This window comes from Pygoscelis adeliae, unplaced genomic scaffold, assembly GCF_000699105.1.
Source record: "Pygoscelis adeliae isolate BGI_AS28 unplaced genomic scaffold, ASM69910v1 Scaffold160, whole genome shotgun sequence".
NCBI classification, from domain to species: Eukaryota; Metazoa; Chordata; class Aves; order Sphenisciformes; family Spheniscidae; genus Pygoscelis; species Pygoscelis adeliae.
Genome location: NW_008824035.1, coordinates 4,274,442 through 4,293,920, shown reverse-complemented (window position 1 = coordinate 4,293,920; position 19,479 = coordinate 4,274,442). Strand labels below are relative to the sequence as shown.

The 19,479-nt window shown below is 39.1% G+C and overlaps 1 protein-coding gene across 1 annotated transcript in view; it reads right to left on the bottom strand.

Annotated features, from left to right (window-relative positions):
* Positions 1–19,479, bottom strand: part of INO80D (INO80 complex subunit D) — a 39,832-nt gene that overhangs the window by 13,200 nt on the left and 7,153 nt on the right. The window contains exons 3-6 of the mRNA XM_009332098.1: positions 14,317–14,412; positions 13,961–14,207; positions 7,416–8,164; positions 3,586–3,694 (exon numbers count right to left, since the gene is read on the bottom strand). Coding sequence (XP_009330373.1) covers positions 3,586–3,694; positions 7,416–8,164; positions 13,961–14,178 — 1,076 coding nt within the window. The 5' untranslated portion in view covers positions 14,179–14,207; positions 14,317–14,412. The remainder of the gene's footprint in view (positions 1–3,585; positions 3,695–7,415; positions 8,165–13,960; positions 14,208–14,316; positions 14,413–19,479) is intronic.

The following is a 19,479-nucleotide window of genomic DNA, read 5'->3' as shown; positions in this document are numbered from 1 at the left end:
GTGTTTTTTTAATGCAAATGTCTCTATATTTGAGACTTTTTACTTCTCTCCCATTGAAACAGACAGAAAAAAGTCATCGTATGTTAAAATATTTTGAATTGCAGTTTATGAGATCGTTTAAAAAAAGTAGATGAAGACATATATACAAGACGTAGAAAGAAATCATGCCTGCAGTGGACAAGGGCTTATTGTGAGGCTAACAGTTTCTAAACGCCTATTCAGAATTTTGTTTCCAGGCCAGTAAGATTAACCAAAACATATTTATATGTTCAAAGAAACCTAAAAATATCACAATAACACCTCCTTTTTTTTTTTTCACCAGGCAAGTACTGAAACCGAAAGTACTTTTATTGTTTTCCTTTCATAAACTATTTTACCAACTTCTATTTAGTTTATTCTCTTAAGCTGCATATATAACTTCTGAAGTTCAACTTAATGTATGGCATTTCATTTTTTAAAAGATTTCTGAAAGTGCACGCAAACCATTTGATAATCCAAAATGCTTCTTCCCAACCCTTCCCTTTAAGATTGTCATGTGTAAACATTAGGGGAATTATTGCTGAGTGTTCATGAAGTAAACAAAGGCAACACGAAGCAGCAGAAAGGAAGAGCAAAAGGGTAGCGCGAGCAGTCGGGCACCATCAGGGAATCAGGAGAACATGCTCTCTACTCTGAGACACACTAGCAACTGTACTTCAAAACCCTCTGCAAGGAGGGATTTGAAGAACCTTCCCTTCTTCCTTTTAGTTCTTCTAGTTATTGGGAGTTATTAAATCCAACTTTGACAATACAGTGTAGGTATTTGCTCCTTTGAGTGAGCTGGTATGAGGAGGGATTCCAATCCCCACACTCCCTTTTCAAACTCACTACTTGAAACGCTCGCTTTATCTATATTTCAGCGTAGGAAGTGAAAAACTACTTTGTTTTAAAGTAATTTTTTTCCAGTACTTTCTAAGCTACAATACCCAGTAATTGAATCATCTGGGGGGAAAGCTTCACTAATCTGCAGCAGGGAACAACAGCCCCTGCTTTCCCTCCCAACTGCTTCTCCCACGAGGAATTCCTCCTATCCCAGCAGCCTTCCCTGCCAGCTGCCCTGCCCGCACTGCACCTGGTCCTGACTCCTGTGTTACTATTTGAACTCAGGCATTTGTGCCTGCCTCGAAGCACTGCATCCTGGAATCCTGCAACCGCAGGAACCCTATTTTTCAAAATTAAAGGACAGATTAATAAAAGCAAACATTTGACCTGTGTTTCCACAGATGACTGCAACAATATGAGTTTTACAGATTAAAAGGCCAGAAGGCAAGTGAAGTCAAAAATGTATTACTGTTAAGACACTAATTTTAAACCAATCTGGTAAATTTTTGAGTTTAAGAGCAGCTAGACTATCACACAAGAAGTTCAATAGAAAGTTAGAGGATTCCCCCCACAATCACAAAACCAGAAATGCGGTGAACAAGCTGTCCAAGTAATGCAGAAATTAACTGTTAGCTTTCTTTTACTAATCTGTTCCGAGAGGCATCCCTCCCACTGTCTTCCACGGAGTCAAATGGAAAAGGACAGAATGCAGCTAGCTGGTGGAGAGTTATCCCTTTCACACAGGGACCACAAGCTCAGACACAAATAAACAGAGAAAAAATAGCTTTAATTTTGCTATGAAAAACAGTAATTAAATACCCATAGGTTTAGTTATGTGATTTCAGAATCTAAAGGTTTTGGGAAACAATCTCCATTGGTTTTCTGGATTAGCCTCCAAAATTCAGAGTCATAACAATTCATTGGCTGACTGAGTTAGGAGCCACCAGGCTGCACCGCCAGATTAGCAAGACAGAGTCATTTTGACAAATCAAATCACCCAAGAAATAGTCTGAACTAATTCATCTTCAGCAGCAGACAGACCACATTGCAAAAGTGTCGAAGTGAAACATTTCAGGTAATAAAAACCTCTACAGAAGCTTGCAGAATAGGAATTAAAGTGAATGTATCAATGTTCATCCATAAACAAAATCAGGAAAGTTGTTGAAGAGCTAACACTGGGCAGGCTGATGGAAGTACAACAGCAGCCAGTACCATACAAAAATTTATCCATCATGATTTAGTTAAGACAGTGTTTAATTGAAGTGCATAAAATGCTAGAATGGAACAGGAAATATCAGGACAAGGTATTATTTTCTCTCAGTATGTGAAAACAGTAGGAAGAATCCAAAGGAAGTTAAGACAAATAGAAGACAAAACACACAGAGATGACCTTTATAAGTTGACAAAAAAAGGGGATCTATGGAAGAACCAGATCAAACGTCAAAGAGAGAAGAGTGTAAGGGAAGTTATTTAATAGATATATCTGCTTTGAAAATTATGTATGATTTAAAAGTCTGAAAGTCTGTTCATGTTTTCCCAAAACAGTTTATTTAAAAGTTGCCTTTTAAGTTAAAACTAATGTTTGTGAAAGCTCACTCTGACTGCTGATGCTCTAAAAACAATGGTCATTCATAACAGAAAAAAACCCCTTTCTTTAAAAAAAAGGAAAGTCTACACACTGCTATTAAGCTTTGATTCATTGAAGGCTCTCAGTATTTAGTATCCTGGTGTCTGTCCTGATGACAGAGACACAGCTTTGTTGTTCACCTTGTGGACAATCTTTAGAGATGGTAAGAAGTTCTGGTAAGTTTCAGAATTTCCATGTAACAACAAAATAATGATGATGTTTCATTAACATCATTACTCTGTGATATTTAAAAATTAAACAAATGGGAGACAGTTGTAGTACAAAAAGTCCAGTTGCATAGTGAAAGAGAATCACGTTATAGAAACTACAATCAAACTTTACTGAGACCCCTATTTCCTTTTGTTATCAACATGCTTCAGTTTTGTTACAATACTATGCTCGGGATGCTTTGCTTTAACTTTACACCTTAAAATTTACATTAATAGACATATATTATCATATCCTGCTGTAAATTCAGATTCATGACTTAGCAGTATATGGAGAACACCATAAGCCTTTCTGCACCGGCAGCTAATACTTGCTCTGCTTATCCCTTTAATCACATCACTTCCTTTCAATACTCCCAACTATTTGACAAAGGTTTGTTCAACACTTAATTATGAAAAGAAATGCCATGCCCTTTAAACAACATCCTGCACAATTACCATAAGGATTAATGAGTAAAATGCAGCAAGTTTACTAACAAAGTTATTCACAAATAGTAGGAAAGACAAGAAACCAATAGCAACTCCCTTCATTTGGTTCTAATTCAGGAAATACCTCTACTCAGCAAGGCACACAAGTTCATTAATAAATCCCACTAAACTCAATTAAATTGAGGCAAATAAGCTTAAGTTCTTTCCTGATGCATCCTTCTGATAGCAGATTGCACAAAGGTGTCTAAGTTAGGTGGAAACTGGGACAGAAGGCTACAAGCTGTTTCATAGCTCTTACAAACAAATGAGTTAAACAATCCTTTGCTTCAGCAAAGCACTCGAACAAGTGCTTACGTTCCACTGACTCCACTTGAAGTGAAGCTCACATTTACATGATTTATTCCATCAAGGCCAGCATGAACACTAAAGAATCATACTCACTCATGTCTCTCATAGCCAAGGGTTTCTCGGATAGACCACGCAACCTGGTAAGGGGAGGTTTGCTCTGAATCCTCCAACTCTTCTCCACTGTCTTCAGACCAGTCCAGCCCTAAAGGAATTGAAAACGTGAAAGCTGGATGAAAAGTGTATCCACCTCATATAAGTCTCTGAGCAATCTATGGCACAGAAGAGGAATGTGTAGTATAGTCACAAGCATAATTATGTTTGATTAAGTCATATAATATTGTCAATTACACAGGAGAAGTTACAGTAACAGCTCCACTACAGTGTGCAAATAGCATGCACTGATTTTTGTCAAAATTGAGTTTTCCTTTTCAAATCCTTGTTGGCTTCTTTATCCATAAGCAGTGGAAGAAATATCACCAGCTTTCTTGCAGAAAAATATCACAAGCTTTCACACCAAGCACATGGAATCTTTACAGAAAAGGTAAGCGAGAAGTCCACGCCACGAAGAACTGACTGCCTGGCAATTTTTAATACTATATGACCTAAATAGGCCACTTTCATTTCTGTTTATATTCTGACCCCTGCTATGTGCCAAAACACAGGGAGAATAGGAAAACCATAAGACAGAGCAGCATGGGCAGAGATAGATACACAGCTGTACAGGATGTTCCTCTGCTCAGTCTCTGTAATTGCCTGCCAAATGCATACATTAGCATGAAAAGAGAGCTAAAGAGAGAGATGCAAATACTCCTGCACTTTTACTAAGCAGCATGCTTTCGTTTAATGATGATGCAGTAGGATCAACTTATCGTATACACCAGCAGCCTCAGTTAGTCGAGCTAAACACAATCATTGAACAGGACAGCCAGAAACAGAGTCCAGTAAGTTCTCAGGTGGAACATTTTATCTGGAGCTTCATCTTTTGCAGTTTTTCCTTCTCTCTCTCCTACATCCAGTGGAATTCTTGCCAATTCCTTGCAGCAGGTGGGATAAAATCCCGTAGCTGCATTTACAAGCCAGCATTATTACTCTTTCACTTTCTTGTGTACTCCTTGAAAATGGAGCAGCAGTTGGGATAGTTAAGCAGCACTTTATTTTTGCTAAAAATAAACTAAACGTCTATATCTGAGATTATTCTGACGTCAGATGCATCAGTACTTGGTCACCTACTTTCAGAGTTAGAGACACACACACACACACACTTGGAATACAATCATCAGGAGCACCTTCATCATTTAGAAGCAACACTTCCAACATAAACCAGAAATATCAGAAACCCTATTTTTCAGGAACTTCAGCATCCTGAAAATTCTATTCTTTGTTCCTATTTTTAAGATACACATTCGAACTAAATTAAGATATCTTAAGACATTTGATAAAAAGCCAGAATTATACTTTCAACTTAAATGTTTTTTCACTCTCACCCCTTCCATAAAGGAATGAAAAAACAACTTAATGATTGGATAAAGATGTCCACAATTGATACCATGTAACAAATTATTTACCCAAAGTTTAAAAATAAAATCAGAGGTTGCACTGTTTTGCTTCTAATGGGCACTGCAGAAATGAAGGAATAAAATCTAATCCAAATTCAGCTATACTCACACTGAAGACTGCAGTTACATTAATATCCAATTACATGGCTCTGATGTAGGTACACATAAAACTGGCTGCATCTTTTTAAAGGTTCTGTGCAGTTATCTCTAGTGCTACTCTATCATGAAAAAGAAATCCTGAAATTCTCTGAACCAGCATAACTAGTCTTTAATATTAAGGCATATTATGAATAAATAACAAATATATTTTCCACTCTCACATAATTAATATGTGAATTTTGTTACTTTGCCAAATATAAAATGTTCTAATTGCATACACATACAGTTATGCATCTGCATAACTGTATATTTATAGGTCTAATCAGGTTTTTTTACAACGCCTCTTTTTTAGGAAAATGTATTCTCTTCACTACTTGTCCTGGTTTCGGCTGGGATAGAGTTAACTTTCTTCCTAGTAGCTGGCACAGTGCTGTGTTTTGGATTTAGTATGAGAATAACCTTGATAACACACCAATGTTTTAGTCGTTGCTAAGTAGTGCTTACACTAGTCAAGGACTTGTCAGCTTCCCATGCTCTACCGACTGAGAAGGCTGGAGGTGCACAAGAAGCTGGGAGGGGGCACAGCCATGACAGCTGACCCAAACCGGCCAAAGGGACATTCCATACCATGTGACGCCATGCTCAGTACATAAACTGGGGGAAGCTGGCCGGGGGGGCCGCTGCTCGGGGACTGGCTGGGCATCGGTTGGTGGTGAGCAATTGCATCGTGCATCATTTGCTTTATAAAGTCTTTTATTATTATTGTTATTATTATTACTATTTTATTTTATTTCAATTGCTAAACTGTTCTTATCTCAACCCATGAGTTTTCTCACTTTTACTCTTTGGATTCTCTCCCCCATCCCACCGGGGAGGGGGGGGGCAGAGTGAGTGAGCGGCTGTGTGGTGCTCAGTTGCCAGCTGAGATTAAACCACGACAGCACTTGAGAATGTAAAACATTAAACACAGAAAGTGATCTTTCTACAGTTGTTCAAAATGCAGGTCACTTTCTAAGCTATTGGGGTCTGTGACACTCAAAAATGCCTCTGGAGCTGCCATTCCTCAAAAGACATGCATTATATGTAGGACCATCAAAGCGGTTTTCTGAAGAACAATGTCCTTTGGAGACATGCTATGGGATACTAATTATCTTCTGAACAAATAGTCAAGCTATCCCATGAGTGCCAAAGGGCAGATCTTAACAGCAAATTAAAAAAAGGTTAATTGAAATAGCAAAAATTACAGATGTTTGCAATTAAATAAGATGTTATATGAAGAACGTCCAGATTTATTTGAAGTCTTTTTTTTTTTTTTTTTAAGCAGCATAGCATACCTGGCCTTCCTGTTCTAATATCACACCCTGACTCCTGTTTCCCTTTTCCCTGTCAGTATTTTACTTGTTAGAAAAGTACAATCTAAAACTAAGCAGAAAAGTAAGGTGACTTTGGAGGGTAAGGGAGATAACAAGGACAGCTAGATGTACCTAGGTCTGTATTCATAATCAGACAAATAAGCCACAAAGCTGCCTTTTTAAAGCTTTAGAGAGCACTACTGCCATAGCAGCAAGTTTGTTATATTTACTTACATTTTCATAAGCAGCAATTGATTATTACGGTTTCTAGATAATAAATAAGGAGGAGACTATTCCTGCACTGGTATGTGGACAAGACTCCACCTCTCCGACTACCTTCTGTAACGGTGCTGCCCTCCTGCAGTAATCTTTTACTTTTGTTCATCCACATTCTGTACGAGCCCAGAATAGGCCCAGTCAAGAAAAATACTCTTATGTTCCAATTTTCCCAGTCAAGTCAACTGGAAATTTGGATCTGCACAGAATGATGGGCCAAATCTCCAAACTTCTACTTGCACTGATTTTATAATGTGCCCTTGTCACATATTTACATTCCATCTAACCTTGTCCACTCATATAGGTACAGCTGTGCCACCTTTACTGCTCAAGTTGCAAACCTTCTGTACGATGTCTGTATCATCCAAGCAATGCTTTCTACACCTCAGTTTGATTTCTCAAATGGTTAATAGGACATTAAGAAAAATAAATAACCAAAATGCCATAAACCATACGCGATGGGTACAGGCATTCCCTTCGTAGAGAACAGGGCTAAAGAAAACACCAAGAGATTACCTAGTTCAGGGTTATTTTGTACGGACCACACATGAATGCAGGACAAGGCTAGGAAGACATTCCCCTTTTGTTTTTTGGTTTCAGGTTAAAAAGTAAGCAGGCAGTGCATCTATTATCTACCCACCTAAATGTGGAAACAGGTCAGTGTCCAGCTGCTGTTTTCGAGTGCACAGTTTCACCAGTCTCTGTAGCCGGCTCATGCAGGACGAGTGTGGAGAAAAGGCTGTGGCTTTCATGAGGACCCGATCAGTCCTTGGAGGGTCCGTGACAGGAGCCCTAGCGGGTGGCAGGAGAGGCAGAGGTCTCTTGTTAGACAACTGCCGGGCTTGTGCTATAGTGTGTGTGGTGGGTGCCACTCCCTGCATTGGTAGGCTGGTGTTCGGAGGTTGAGGTGACTTGCAGACTACGCCCTGCGGTAGCCCTGTCGGCTTTAACGAAGCTGATGAAGGTGGCAGATGGGAGTGCTGCTGCTGCAGAGGCTGCTGCTGCAAAGGTGCAGGAAGGGGGCTAAAGTGCTCTTGGCGAACTTTTAAAATCTCTGTCTCTCTCTGGCGCTGCCGGTTTTGAGCCAACTTGCTCTGCAACTTTTTCCTCACTGTTGCCCCTTTCTTTAGGTCATCATCTTCCTCGTTGAAAGCAAAGGGGTCTTCTAATTCTGCCTCCAGGTAATGGAGAGGAAGCCTAGCCCCTGGAGGGGAGAGGGACATCCCATCCAGTCCATTGGGCATCTTCAAGGCCAGGGTGGGCACTGTCAGACTGAAGGCCATAGCATCCATCTGATGCCTGACCTTTACCTCCTCTATGGGATCATTCTTTTTCTTCCTCTCCTTTTTCGGTATAAAGCCAAGTACCTGCAGGTGGCTGTTGCAGTACCTTTGAAAAGTAAAAGCAGTCAGTTATTAACTCAACTCTTGTAAGTAAAATCCGAAGAAAACAGACATCGCTAAAGGGAAATCCACACACACCCATCTCATGCAAATTTAGATCAAAACATGAGGTTTTATAAGAAGTGTACACAACTGCTTCTAATACAACAGATAACTGTGGTGTTCCCGACCCGTAGCAAAAAACAAAACGTTATACAAGTGACAATTTGTAATCTTAAGATATAAAAGTCTTCAGTCATTATTCATAGGAGATTCACACACAACCATTCAAAATATTTACTCTCTAATAGGGTAAATACTCACAAAACAAACAGAACAAAACAAATGGACTGTCTGATACATAAAACAGTAAGAACTCAAGCCATTAACTCTGATCATTTCAAAAGCTCCCAAAAAAACATACACTGAAAATGACTTCCTTTCATTCAGCTGTTCTTTCACTGGAAGCAGTTAACATTTTCATCAACACGCACATTATTGTTATGAATTTCACTGTAGTAGGGAGCAGTTTTTTATATGGACAATCTCACTAGAGACACCTGCTGAGAAGGGTCACTATTTGCACTTAATGAACAAGTAGCATAAATATTTAAGTTCTGTTTTAGTAGTTTAACATGATGAATTTTGTAGCCAGAGGAATAGCTGCATGTTCTTCAAACAAAAGTCTAGTTTAAAAGAAATTCTCTGCTGCTAGAAAATGTTTACACAATGCCAGGAATATGTATACATACAATCCACAAACATGGACTTTAAGCTTTTCTAGTATAAAAAAGCTTTTACAGTCATGTTATTTAAAAAAAAAGAAGAAAAAAAGGAAAAAAGTCTCTGAAAGTTTGTCATGAAAATTAAAAGAAAAGTTACAATTTATGGCCACAGATAACATATTAAGAAGTAAACAAGTAATTTTTCTCTGATTAAAACAAGAAGGTGACAGAAATGTAGGAACCATGATCTGATCCTTTTCCTGTTTCACACAGGCAGGCCCTCCTGCCTCTGTAGAATGCCACCAGCAATCAGACTTCTGCCCTTGCAGGATCCCGTCTATAACCTGCAGCTTATACATGAAAACAAAGATATGAGGAAAAAGTGATGTCTACATCAAGGTATTAATGAACAAGCTAAGGACATATCCATTAAAGTATTCATGGATATGAATAAGGACAAGATAAGGAAATATACCATGAAGGTATAAAATCCGATCAGTATGAATCTGAGAAAAGTAAGTTTTGTTGAACAAATAGGTTAAAATGAAATCATCCCTGGTCTTCATGGAGAAAAAAATAACAGAAAAGCTCAAACCAAACCCCCAAAAAGGTTTAACACTTCACCTTGGTGACTTTCAACTTGCTGTTCCACCCCTAAATAATCAATGTGTGAACTGCTTCTAAAGGGTCCATAAAAGGTAAAAAAGAAAAAGCAAATTCATGTACGCTCCTTAATGATCTCCATACATGTAGTTTCTCAAGGGATCCACACCCATAAGGATTCACAACTCAGAAAAGGCTGAGAAGTACTGCTACTTACTATTGTCTAAATAATTTCTTTATTACATTAAATTGTAAGTAATAAATAAATCTAAATGAGGCAAGCTGAAAGCCAGCAACGTGTGGAGTCGTTATTAGAATACACTGGAATACTGTAAATTAATACTGAGAGATGCACTTCTAAAAATAAAATTATGTAATGAGGGCTCAATAAAGCTTCCCTTAAAGTCAACAGCACTATTCCCGTAATTAAAATTAAGTACTTTCAAAATATTTTGTTTGAACAAGACTGATGAGATCAGTCAGAACAGCACTTTTAGTATGACAGAAGAAAAAAAATAAACAGACAAGACAAACACAATGGAATTTTTCCCCTCTTATTCCAATGAAAAGAGAGTTTTTCTCCATATGAATGCTTCCTTTATATTGTTCAGAACTTAAATATTGCCACCTTGTGCTTGTGCAGGAGTAAGGAGGTAAAACTGGCTAGTCTGTTTTCATTGTGAAAACCAAAGAGAAAGCAAAAAATAGAAAATGTGAATAAACCTATGAAAAGGTAATTAGGTTGCTAACGTTCTCTGAGTTTTAGGCTATTAAGGGTTTTGCTTGTTTGTTTAACAGCATCATTTTTATATGGCAGAGAATAAAGCTTTGGCTCTTACAAATGACCATGCTGCATCACTGAAAGCCAACAATATCTCACACAGGCATCACCTCTAGACACAAACCCATAGATATCAGGCTACAACATAATGAAAATATAGATTACATGCACTTGCAGACTCCAGTACACATTGACTTGGCTCTGTGCTTTAGGCTCTATCAACTCTCTGTCTTCCAGCATAACCGCAGCTGATACACCTTGCCCGCTGGACTAAAAGGAGCAAGAAGAAGCTGGGAAGAGCACTTAAGTCTTCTCAGGTTAGAGAAGACTAGACGCAGGCAGTTTTGGCTAGGCATAATTTATTAGCACCAATTTAACCTTGGCCTTGCCAGGCTCTAGCTGGTCCCATACGGAGGCAGGCAGGCATGCACCCCCACTTCCCTGTTCTTCAGGTTTCAGGACCGCTTTTTAGTTGGCCCTGGCCCAAACTGATTCTGACTTTACACGGTGCTGCAGAGCCTGGTGCAGACATTAACTGACTCTGCTGGAACCAGTCTATAACCAGCTGAGTTAAGGCAATAAACTCTCTGGATCAGATGTAATGCCAGGGAAGGCGTTAGTAGTTCATGCTCCATGGAAGACAGATTACTGGGAAGACTGGAATAGCACCTGCAAGTAGCACAGTTCTTTTCACATGGCTCTGAGCATGAAACCCGTTAGGGTCAAGCTGGCCCTACAAGAGCCAATTCTGATGTGCCTGTCTTAGTGGCACAATTTGTCACTTCTATAACCTGCCTGTGAGTTATTCTCAGCTGACAGTATCACATTGAGTATCTAATATATTTTTTCCCCCTTCCTTACTCAGTGCCAAAGGCACTTATTCTGTGCAGGTGAGACCAAATGCAGTCAGCACATATGGTAAGTGCAGTGGGTTGATATCCATTAAAACTATTGTAACATGAAGCACACAAAAGGTGATGGGCTCTGAGGCTTCAGCTGGACAGTTTCCCACATCACTGGGAGGGCAAGAATCCACACAGCGAGGTTTTCCACCTACAACTGCATTCTGCTTCCCAGTACATCCCAGACTGGTATCAAGTTCTGTCGCTTATTTAAAGGAAGATCCAAACAAACTGGAAAGCATCTTGCATATTAACAAAATATTTAAAGATTCTCTTGAAAAAGGAGAATTAGAGATAAAATGGTGTTTAACCCAGCTAAATTGTAATAACCCTATACTTAAAAATTAAGTTGAACTTCATTTTCTATGTGTGTATTGGGATAAGAAAGAATTAAGAGACATGGGATAAGAAAGAATTAAGAGACATGTATTCAGAGGAAATACAGATACAGAACCCATGTCTGTATCATCCCGTATATATTCTTTAAAAAAACAAGATAGTGAATAGAGAAACTAGACTTCAAATAAGCCAATGAAGTCATGCACTATTAATAGATTTAATTTGTAGAATGTTAATTGTTAATAAGAAATCTAATAATATAGCAGCATATTAAACATCTTTGTGGCTGGTAGCATCTCATTTGTCTGGGGTCAAGTCATAATTTTTTTTAATTATCTGTGGACAGAGTATGAAGCTTTTGGCATAGAAAGCATGCGTCCTATTAAGACATTTTATTTTTTATAATCCTTAAAAGTATATAAGAAGATAGCTGTCACAGCTATCCTGCTATCCTGCTTCTGATCATGTACAATTACATGTCTAAAACTGTGACAAAATGACCATCTGACAGTAATTTTGTACACAGAAAATTAAAAGCTACAAGTGAAGAACTCAGACATAGCAAACATCTTTATATCAAACGGAGTGTGAAAAAAGTCTCCTAAGAAACAGATAAAGGTTTGCCTGCCAAAAAAAAAATTTTAGAGCAGGCACAGTCTTACCACTAGCATTCATTAAATTTTATTGTTAAAATTAAACTCTGCCCTGAGAAGCAGTCTTTTAAAATATTCTTTCAAACTATCACATCCTCTCATTTGAAATTAAAAGTTTATTTTCTCCTTCAGACACCTGCTGTCCTCTTCAAGTACTGTAATGTGACACTCGACATGCAATTGAATTATTCTAATATAACATACACCAGATGTCATGACCACACTTCATTTTAACTTGAGAAAAATCAAAAAGAACAAAGTGTGAACTCAATTCAAGGTGTAAAGAAAAATCTCAAATTCCACGGGAACATGAGAGACCTAAAAAAGTGTCATTAAGTACTACTATTTCTATTGTTTTTAAGTATGACTCCTGGTAAACAGCAACTCTGGCTCAATCAACTCTTGCATCTGAAATTACAGCATACCATTTGCGCTAAAAAAATTCCATGATCATTTCTGCGAGCTTATTTCCAAAGAGCCTCAATTGTGCAGTAGCAAAGAAACAGTCAACGACTGTCAAATTACAGCTTAAAGTTATTCATCTTGTGCCATTTGAGCATTTGCCCTACAGCTTTTGACAAACATTCATGTTTTTTTCTCACTTCATCAGTCTCCTCAGCTGAAATGGCAGGTGAAGTGCAAGTTAATTTAGAGCACAGTCCAACTGTTGTTCAGACAAGAGAGGGAGCTGTGAGCTGAGAAGGAAGTTATATGTAGGGCACAGTGGGAACACTGCTAATAAAGCAAAAGGTTAGTGAATGGCACTTAATAATGTGAAAGGTCAGTGAATAGTCGTTTGATTCTTTTTTGGCATATTTTGTTTATATTTTAGGTTTAAAAAATCATTTCTAACAGAATAAGCCTCAGATAGTTAACACATACATTAATTAAATACTGTGTTACTGGCAAAACCTGCAACAACGACTCTGAAAAACTGAAGTCATGTACACCTGGCAGCCAAGATTAGACAAATTCTGCTATTTCAGCCCAAGCAACACCAATGACACTGGTGTTCAGGAAGTCCTTGCTCTTCGTTAAAGAGCAAGGAAGAATGTCCTTGTCCTTGTGGTTACAGTAAGGGCTGCAATTCAGGAAATCTGGTTTGAATTCCCAGCTCTCCAACAACTTCAAGCACTATCTTCTGCAAGGCATTTAATACCTGGGCACCTTGGGCATCTTCATTTGGGCAGGGAGGGGGAGAGGAACTGGGGAAACAGAGAAGAAAGGGAGTAGACAGCACTTTCCCAGCTGGCTCATCTGTTATCAAGTAATATTTATTTTATTCCAGTAATACAACACTACAGATCAGTACCAAATCACAAACACTGAATTGTAATTCTGAATTCGTCCCTATGTGTCACTGCTCCCTAAGCCCAGAAGGTATGCATTTTCAACTGTTTGTCCTGAAAAAGTAGATGGAAGTGTGCTTTTGGCACAGCTGGCCAAACAAGCAGGCCTTTTTAAGAGCATATACTGTGAGTGACAAAGCAAATTAATTAGAACAGCAGATATTGTGTAGCAGGTTTGATCCATAGTTTATAGTGAATCTGAGAAAAGCAATGAACTCTCCCAAAAACCTCCTTGGGATTAAGTTACTGCCCACTTTCTGAATACTTGACTCCCACAGAAAATAAAATAAAGTTTACTGGTCTTAAAACAAAACCCTCAAAGGAACATCCTGGAATTCAATCCACTCAGACCAGTTCCTCCCTCATCCTGAAACCAGGCAGCATCTTAAAAGAAAACTCATGCCTATGTAACAGCCACTTCCCGCTTTGCAGATGGGTAACCACAACTCACCTACGGTCCTCAGATTTGGGGATGGGGTTGGTGCAGCGTTGGCTGTTATACTTGGCCACATATTCACATTGCTTGAAGGGGGCAGTCTTGTCCTCCAGAACGTGTCTGATACAGAAGGCGTACCCGTTAAGTCGCCTCTGCTTGCACAGTTTGGGGCTATATGAGCACAAGGGCTTATTGTCAACCTCAGAGAAGTGTATGTGTTTGCCTTCATACATCACGTGACTCTATTCCTTGTGAACATCAGCTGAAAGAACAAAAATATTAAGACAAATCACATAAGGAAAAAAAAAAAATGCATTCAGTTCTAGATTGTGTGTTTCATTTTGGCAGGAAAGAGCGACCCAAAACTATACCTGATTTTAAATCTTCTGTACCATATCAATGTTAAGAGAGAGCCCCAAGGACACCACTATCCTGGAATGATGATGAATCAAGACGAAGCAGATTGTCTAAGGAAAATATCAAAAAGGTCAGTGTCAGTCAGAATAAAATAGATATTATTACTGCTTAATAAGTAAGTGGCCAGATGTAGCCACTAAACCTGTGGTTCAGCTAGCATCCAATAAGCCAAATCTACTAACACTATAGTTTTCAATCAGTAGTCACAAATCTTCGGAAACTGTGAAAGAAAATTATTGGGGGGAAAAAAAAGTCTACTGCCACCACACTTAAACCTGTTGAACAAAACTCCACTCATCTACCAGAAAGTGATTAGAAGCTACAAGTTGAAAAAGGTTAAGCGTCAGATTAGATCACGTGCTTTCAGGAATCAAACTGAATGATGATTAAGCCATTTGATTGCAGAGGTTTTACTTCAGGTATCTTTGCTTACAAAAACGCTGGCAACTGTTCTTGCTCTGCAAAATTTTATTTCATCAGGCAGTGCAAGGAAGCTTTTTTTTTTTAGAAAAAAAGCTTTCTTTACCACACCTGACAAACAGCCTTCAGATTTTGTAGCTGCCCACAGCTTCTGCAAGCATCAATATGCAGTCCTTCCTAAGGTCATCATGGTTCTTCAGAGCTTTTCCTACCTTATTGTACTTATTTTAGGTAAATGCGGGCATTAGTAAAGTCAGAGGCAGTACTCCCATTGATGCCAGGAGGGTTGAAATGTCATTTCAGCGAGAGGCTGGGGTTTTTTCCCCCCTAAAATAGACTCCTACAGTGCAACAAAATAACAAATCCATGCAATCATAAGGTACTTTTTCATTTCCTAACACTATGGAGTCTTTGGCAATCATCTTTTAAAAAAAAAAACCAAACAAACCAACCCACCCCAAAGCAGCTTCAAATAAAATTAACAGTACACATATTCTGCAGCTAGTCTGCTACACCCAGCTTAGCCTGCAAAAGGCTGCTTTTATTCAGAAGGGCCATCCTGAAACACTGGAATAAACTCTTTTGAACACGGCATATTCAGTACTCAGTTCAGTTTCACATGTGTTATATACCAAGGAAAGGAATGTACATAGAGGTGATATTCAGGAAATATGCAATAAATTAGAGGCATGTGACAAATGTACAGATTGCCATCTCAATCAACTTACTTGTTCCCAAGGCCTGAAATGGCAAGAACACGATTGCAAGGAGGGAGCCTACACAGACTTTGCAGGAAAGGTGCAGTTTCCTCTTGTGAAGGTACAAGCCTTCACTTCCCACTGTATAAAAGAACCCTGAGAAAATGACAAGCACTGTGGCATTGGGGGATCTAGGAAAGCAACTTTAAGTCACCAGAGCAAAACAAAACACCCTATCACACCTCTAACAGTAAACTGCATAAACCAGGCCTTTCATTAGCATATATCTAGCTGTAGAAGCAGAAGGACAGAATGCTACTACAAATTTAAAAACACACTTAAAATTCTTGAAATAGTTGTATATGCACATATGCAGCATACACAGCATACAGAATGGAGATGCACGTGCTACAAAATGTTAACTACCACAAGTGCAAGCAACCTGATTAATCATTTGACAATAATAAGAATCATTTCGTATTTCCTCTTTATACACATAGTTTCCTTTCCATGCACACTTGCAAGCACACACACCCAGGAGCAGGGGCCTCACACTTGGTTTACGCCGGATAGCCACAACACAAGCACAGACATCTAATCCAGGTCCATTCACCTTTCCCAACTTCTCCCAATGCATGGAAGCACATGAAAGTACAGAGCACATACTATATATATTTGAAACTAATCATTGGAGTGTGACCCTTCACAACGCGTCAGTCCTAAGAACAAAAAACTTCATTGTTGGCTGTGCCCTTCAAAAACACAGAGTGGGAAGAGGGAACTATCTCTTCTTTAGCATGCTGAGAACCAAATAACCCTTTCAGATGCCTTTGTTAAGGCAGACAGTGATATACACTTCTGTATTATCCAGCAACAACGAGAAAGAAAAAATAAATCCCATGGTGACATGCCCAACATGGGAGTTGTGACCTGGGTTTGGGTCCCATATGTTTAAGAGACAGCCTCTTCCATTAGTATGGCAGAAAAAGTAATCAAATGAGTCTTAACTAATTGCATCTCATACACAGAACGAAGCTGACAGAAAGTCTTTTGCTCTGGAGTTTGCTTCTCTTGACAGTTAACCAAAGCTCGTATTTGGTGGCATACTGGACAGGATGAAAAACTTGAAAGAACAAGTGCATCTTGCAGTTGGGTGACTCACATGCTGCTCTCTCTTTCTGTTTTATTTACCACCTTCAAGCTACTACTATCATGCTTTGCAGAGCTTTTGACGTATCAATGACCTTTTCCTCTTTTGCACAACCCAGCAACGTTTCTTTTCTGAAGGTTATCAAGCACCAGACCAAAGGAAAAGAGTTCTTCAGAACGGTTCCAAAGTAAACAGCAAGAAATGCATACCTGGTGTGCCTCTGTTAAGCTTCTATAAAGAAACTGCTCTGCAGTTCCCAGCCACTATAATCCTGGATTTATTCTTGTGCCCCCAGTCTTATTTTTGGATTTAACTTGACTGTGTCAAGGCAGCCATAGTATTTTACTTCTCACTTGTCTGAAAGATACAGGGCACAAGTACAATGCCATATGAAACATTTAAGCAAAAATACTGACAATAATCCTCAGGGAAACCAATGAGTTTGAACATGAATTTTTGTGTCTATATATACACTAAGAGAAACTCATGCAAATATAACCATGTTAAAAATCCTGATAGGAATCAATTAGTGCAACTACAGTGTAACAAACAAAAAGCAAGCTAAGATACCTAGCAGCCAATGTTATATTAAAAAAAAGCAACAGCAACTCTCTCAAACTTGCAATTATGTCTTTATTGGTACATTCCTATACAGACTCCCCGAAAGACAGTGGCACTATGTGGATACACTGCCAGGATCAGGGATTGAAATTGTACTTAATCTAAAAAGAGATTTTTCTGTTTACTTCCATAGCATACCATATATATATATAACAAAAACTTTTAAATCTATTGATTCTGATTTAATCTAATGCAGTATTTTATTTTGAACAAAATAAACAGGAGTTCTTAACAGAGCTTTTTGCTGCTACATAAAAAGCAGCACAAGCATGGAATAGGCACATGTCGCTTAACTGAAGAGAACTGAAACTACACTTAGCTAAATAGTGGGTGGGGGAGAGATTATTTTTGTCCCACAGGATTCAGTAAGAGATGACGGAAACATGGACTTCCCCTGGAAAAATCAAATGCTTAAGCAGCTGTACTTCACTGCAAAAATATCAGGGTACAAAACTTTCTAGAAGCTGGTTTGGGGTTTGCATTTATGCTCTACATTGAAGCTGTAGAAACATTCAACAGAAACATAATTTATGCCTGCATATGTTCAAACTGGCTTTAGCCACAACCCATGAATGAGAAACCAGAGGCTGCTTCTTGAGGAACCTAGATTTTCCTTAAAACAACTGCTTCTAAATAAAAGATTTTGAGCTAGTCAGAAGCAACGGAGCAAAGAAGAGAACCCAAAAATGTGTGCCATTGCCAAATGATGTAAGACATGACTCAGGTTTAAAAATCATGGTAGGGTATAAGGTGAATATAGACCAGTCATATACCATATCACACATTATTAGAACTAGGGGTACTTGATGAAGCTAGTAAGAGATTGACTCAAAACATACTAAAGTACTTCTTCATTTTTACTACTCATGGGTAGTGAACTGCTGGAACTTGCTGTCACAGGAGGCTATGGAAGCAGACAGTATCATCAGCTTCAAAAAGACAATAGAAAAGTTCATAGACAATGGGGATGTACCTGCTAGCATGCCTAATTTAACAAATATGGATGTTGGAGTAGAAAACACTAAAAAGTGGCTGGGCTTTCATGCTCTTCCTAAATAGTATCACTTATTCCTACTGCCCAAGACAGAACACTAGGTTGGATCGACCCCTGATCTGACCCAGCAGGGTATTTCTTACATTCTTATGAGGTTACCACTAACATTTGTAATTTGATAACACATTCATTTCTCCCCTTCTCCCATTTTTTTATTCCTGAGCAGTTGCCTGGAAGAAAACCTCCTCCCTCTGGCAAAAGCCCTATCTGGACATGTGAAGAGCAACAAACTTAGCATCCCAGCAAGGCTTTATAGGAAGGATGGGCAGGACACAGAGCAAAGCCATGCTCTGTGACATCATCACTTAGAGCAGAGCTACTTGTTCTGCTGAGTGCAGCCATTGGTGGTCCATAAGACAATAGAAGGTGGTTGTTTGTGAACAGAGGAGGACTTGTGGGTGATGTGACGGTCAGAGGCTGTCTTGGCATAGTGATCACAAAACGATAGAGTTTTTGATTCTTGGATCCACTGTGAACACATTCTGCCTAGAAGAGGGATGCTGAAAAAGAAAATGGGGCAGCAGCCTTGCAACATCCTTTTTCAATGTGTTAATTTAAAAGATGCGGTCTTGCATGTGTGTTTTGGGGTTTTTTTAAGAGTTCAGTTGAGTTCTAAGGATTTCTTGAAGTAAAAGTAGGTGGAACAAAAAAAAAATTCTGACTGGCTGAACAGAGAGCTTTGGCTGGAACTCAGGAAAAAAAGGAGGGTTTATGACCCTTGGAAGAAGGGGCAGGCAACTCAGGAAGACTACAAGGATGTCGTGAGGTTATGCAGGGAGAAAAGTAGAAGGGCCAAAGACCAACCAGAACTTAATCAGCCTACTGCCACAAAAGACAATAAAAAATATTTCTATAAATAAATTAGCAACAAACGGAGGGCTAAGGAGAATCTCCATCCTTTACTGGATGCAGGGGGAAACAGTGACAAAGGATGAGGAAAAGGCTGAGGTACTTGATGCCTTCTTTGCCTCTGTCTTCAATAGTAAGACCAGTTGTTCTCCAGGTACCCAGCCCCCTGAGCTGGAAGACAGGGATGGGGAGCAGAATGAAGCCCCATAATCCAAGGGGAAATGGTTAGTGACCTGCTACACCACTCAGACACACACAAGTCTATGGGGCCGGATGGGATCCACCCAATGGTACTGAGGGAGCTGGTGCGAGGGCTCACCGAGCC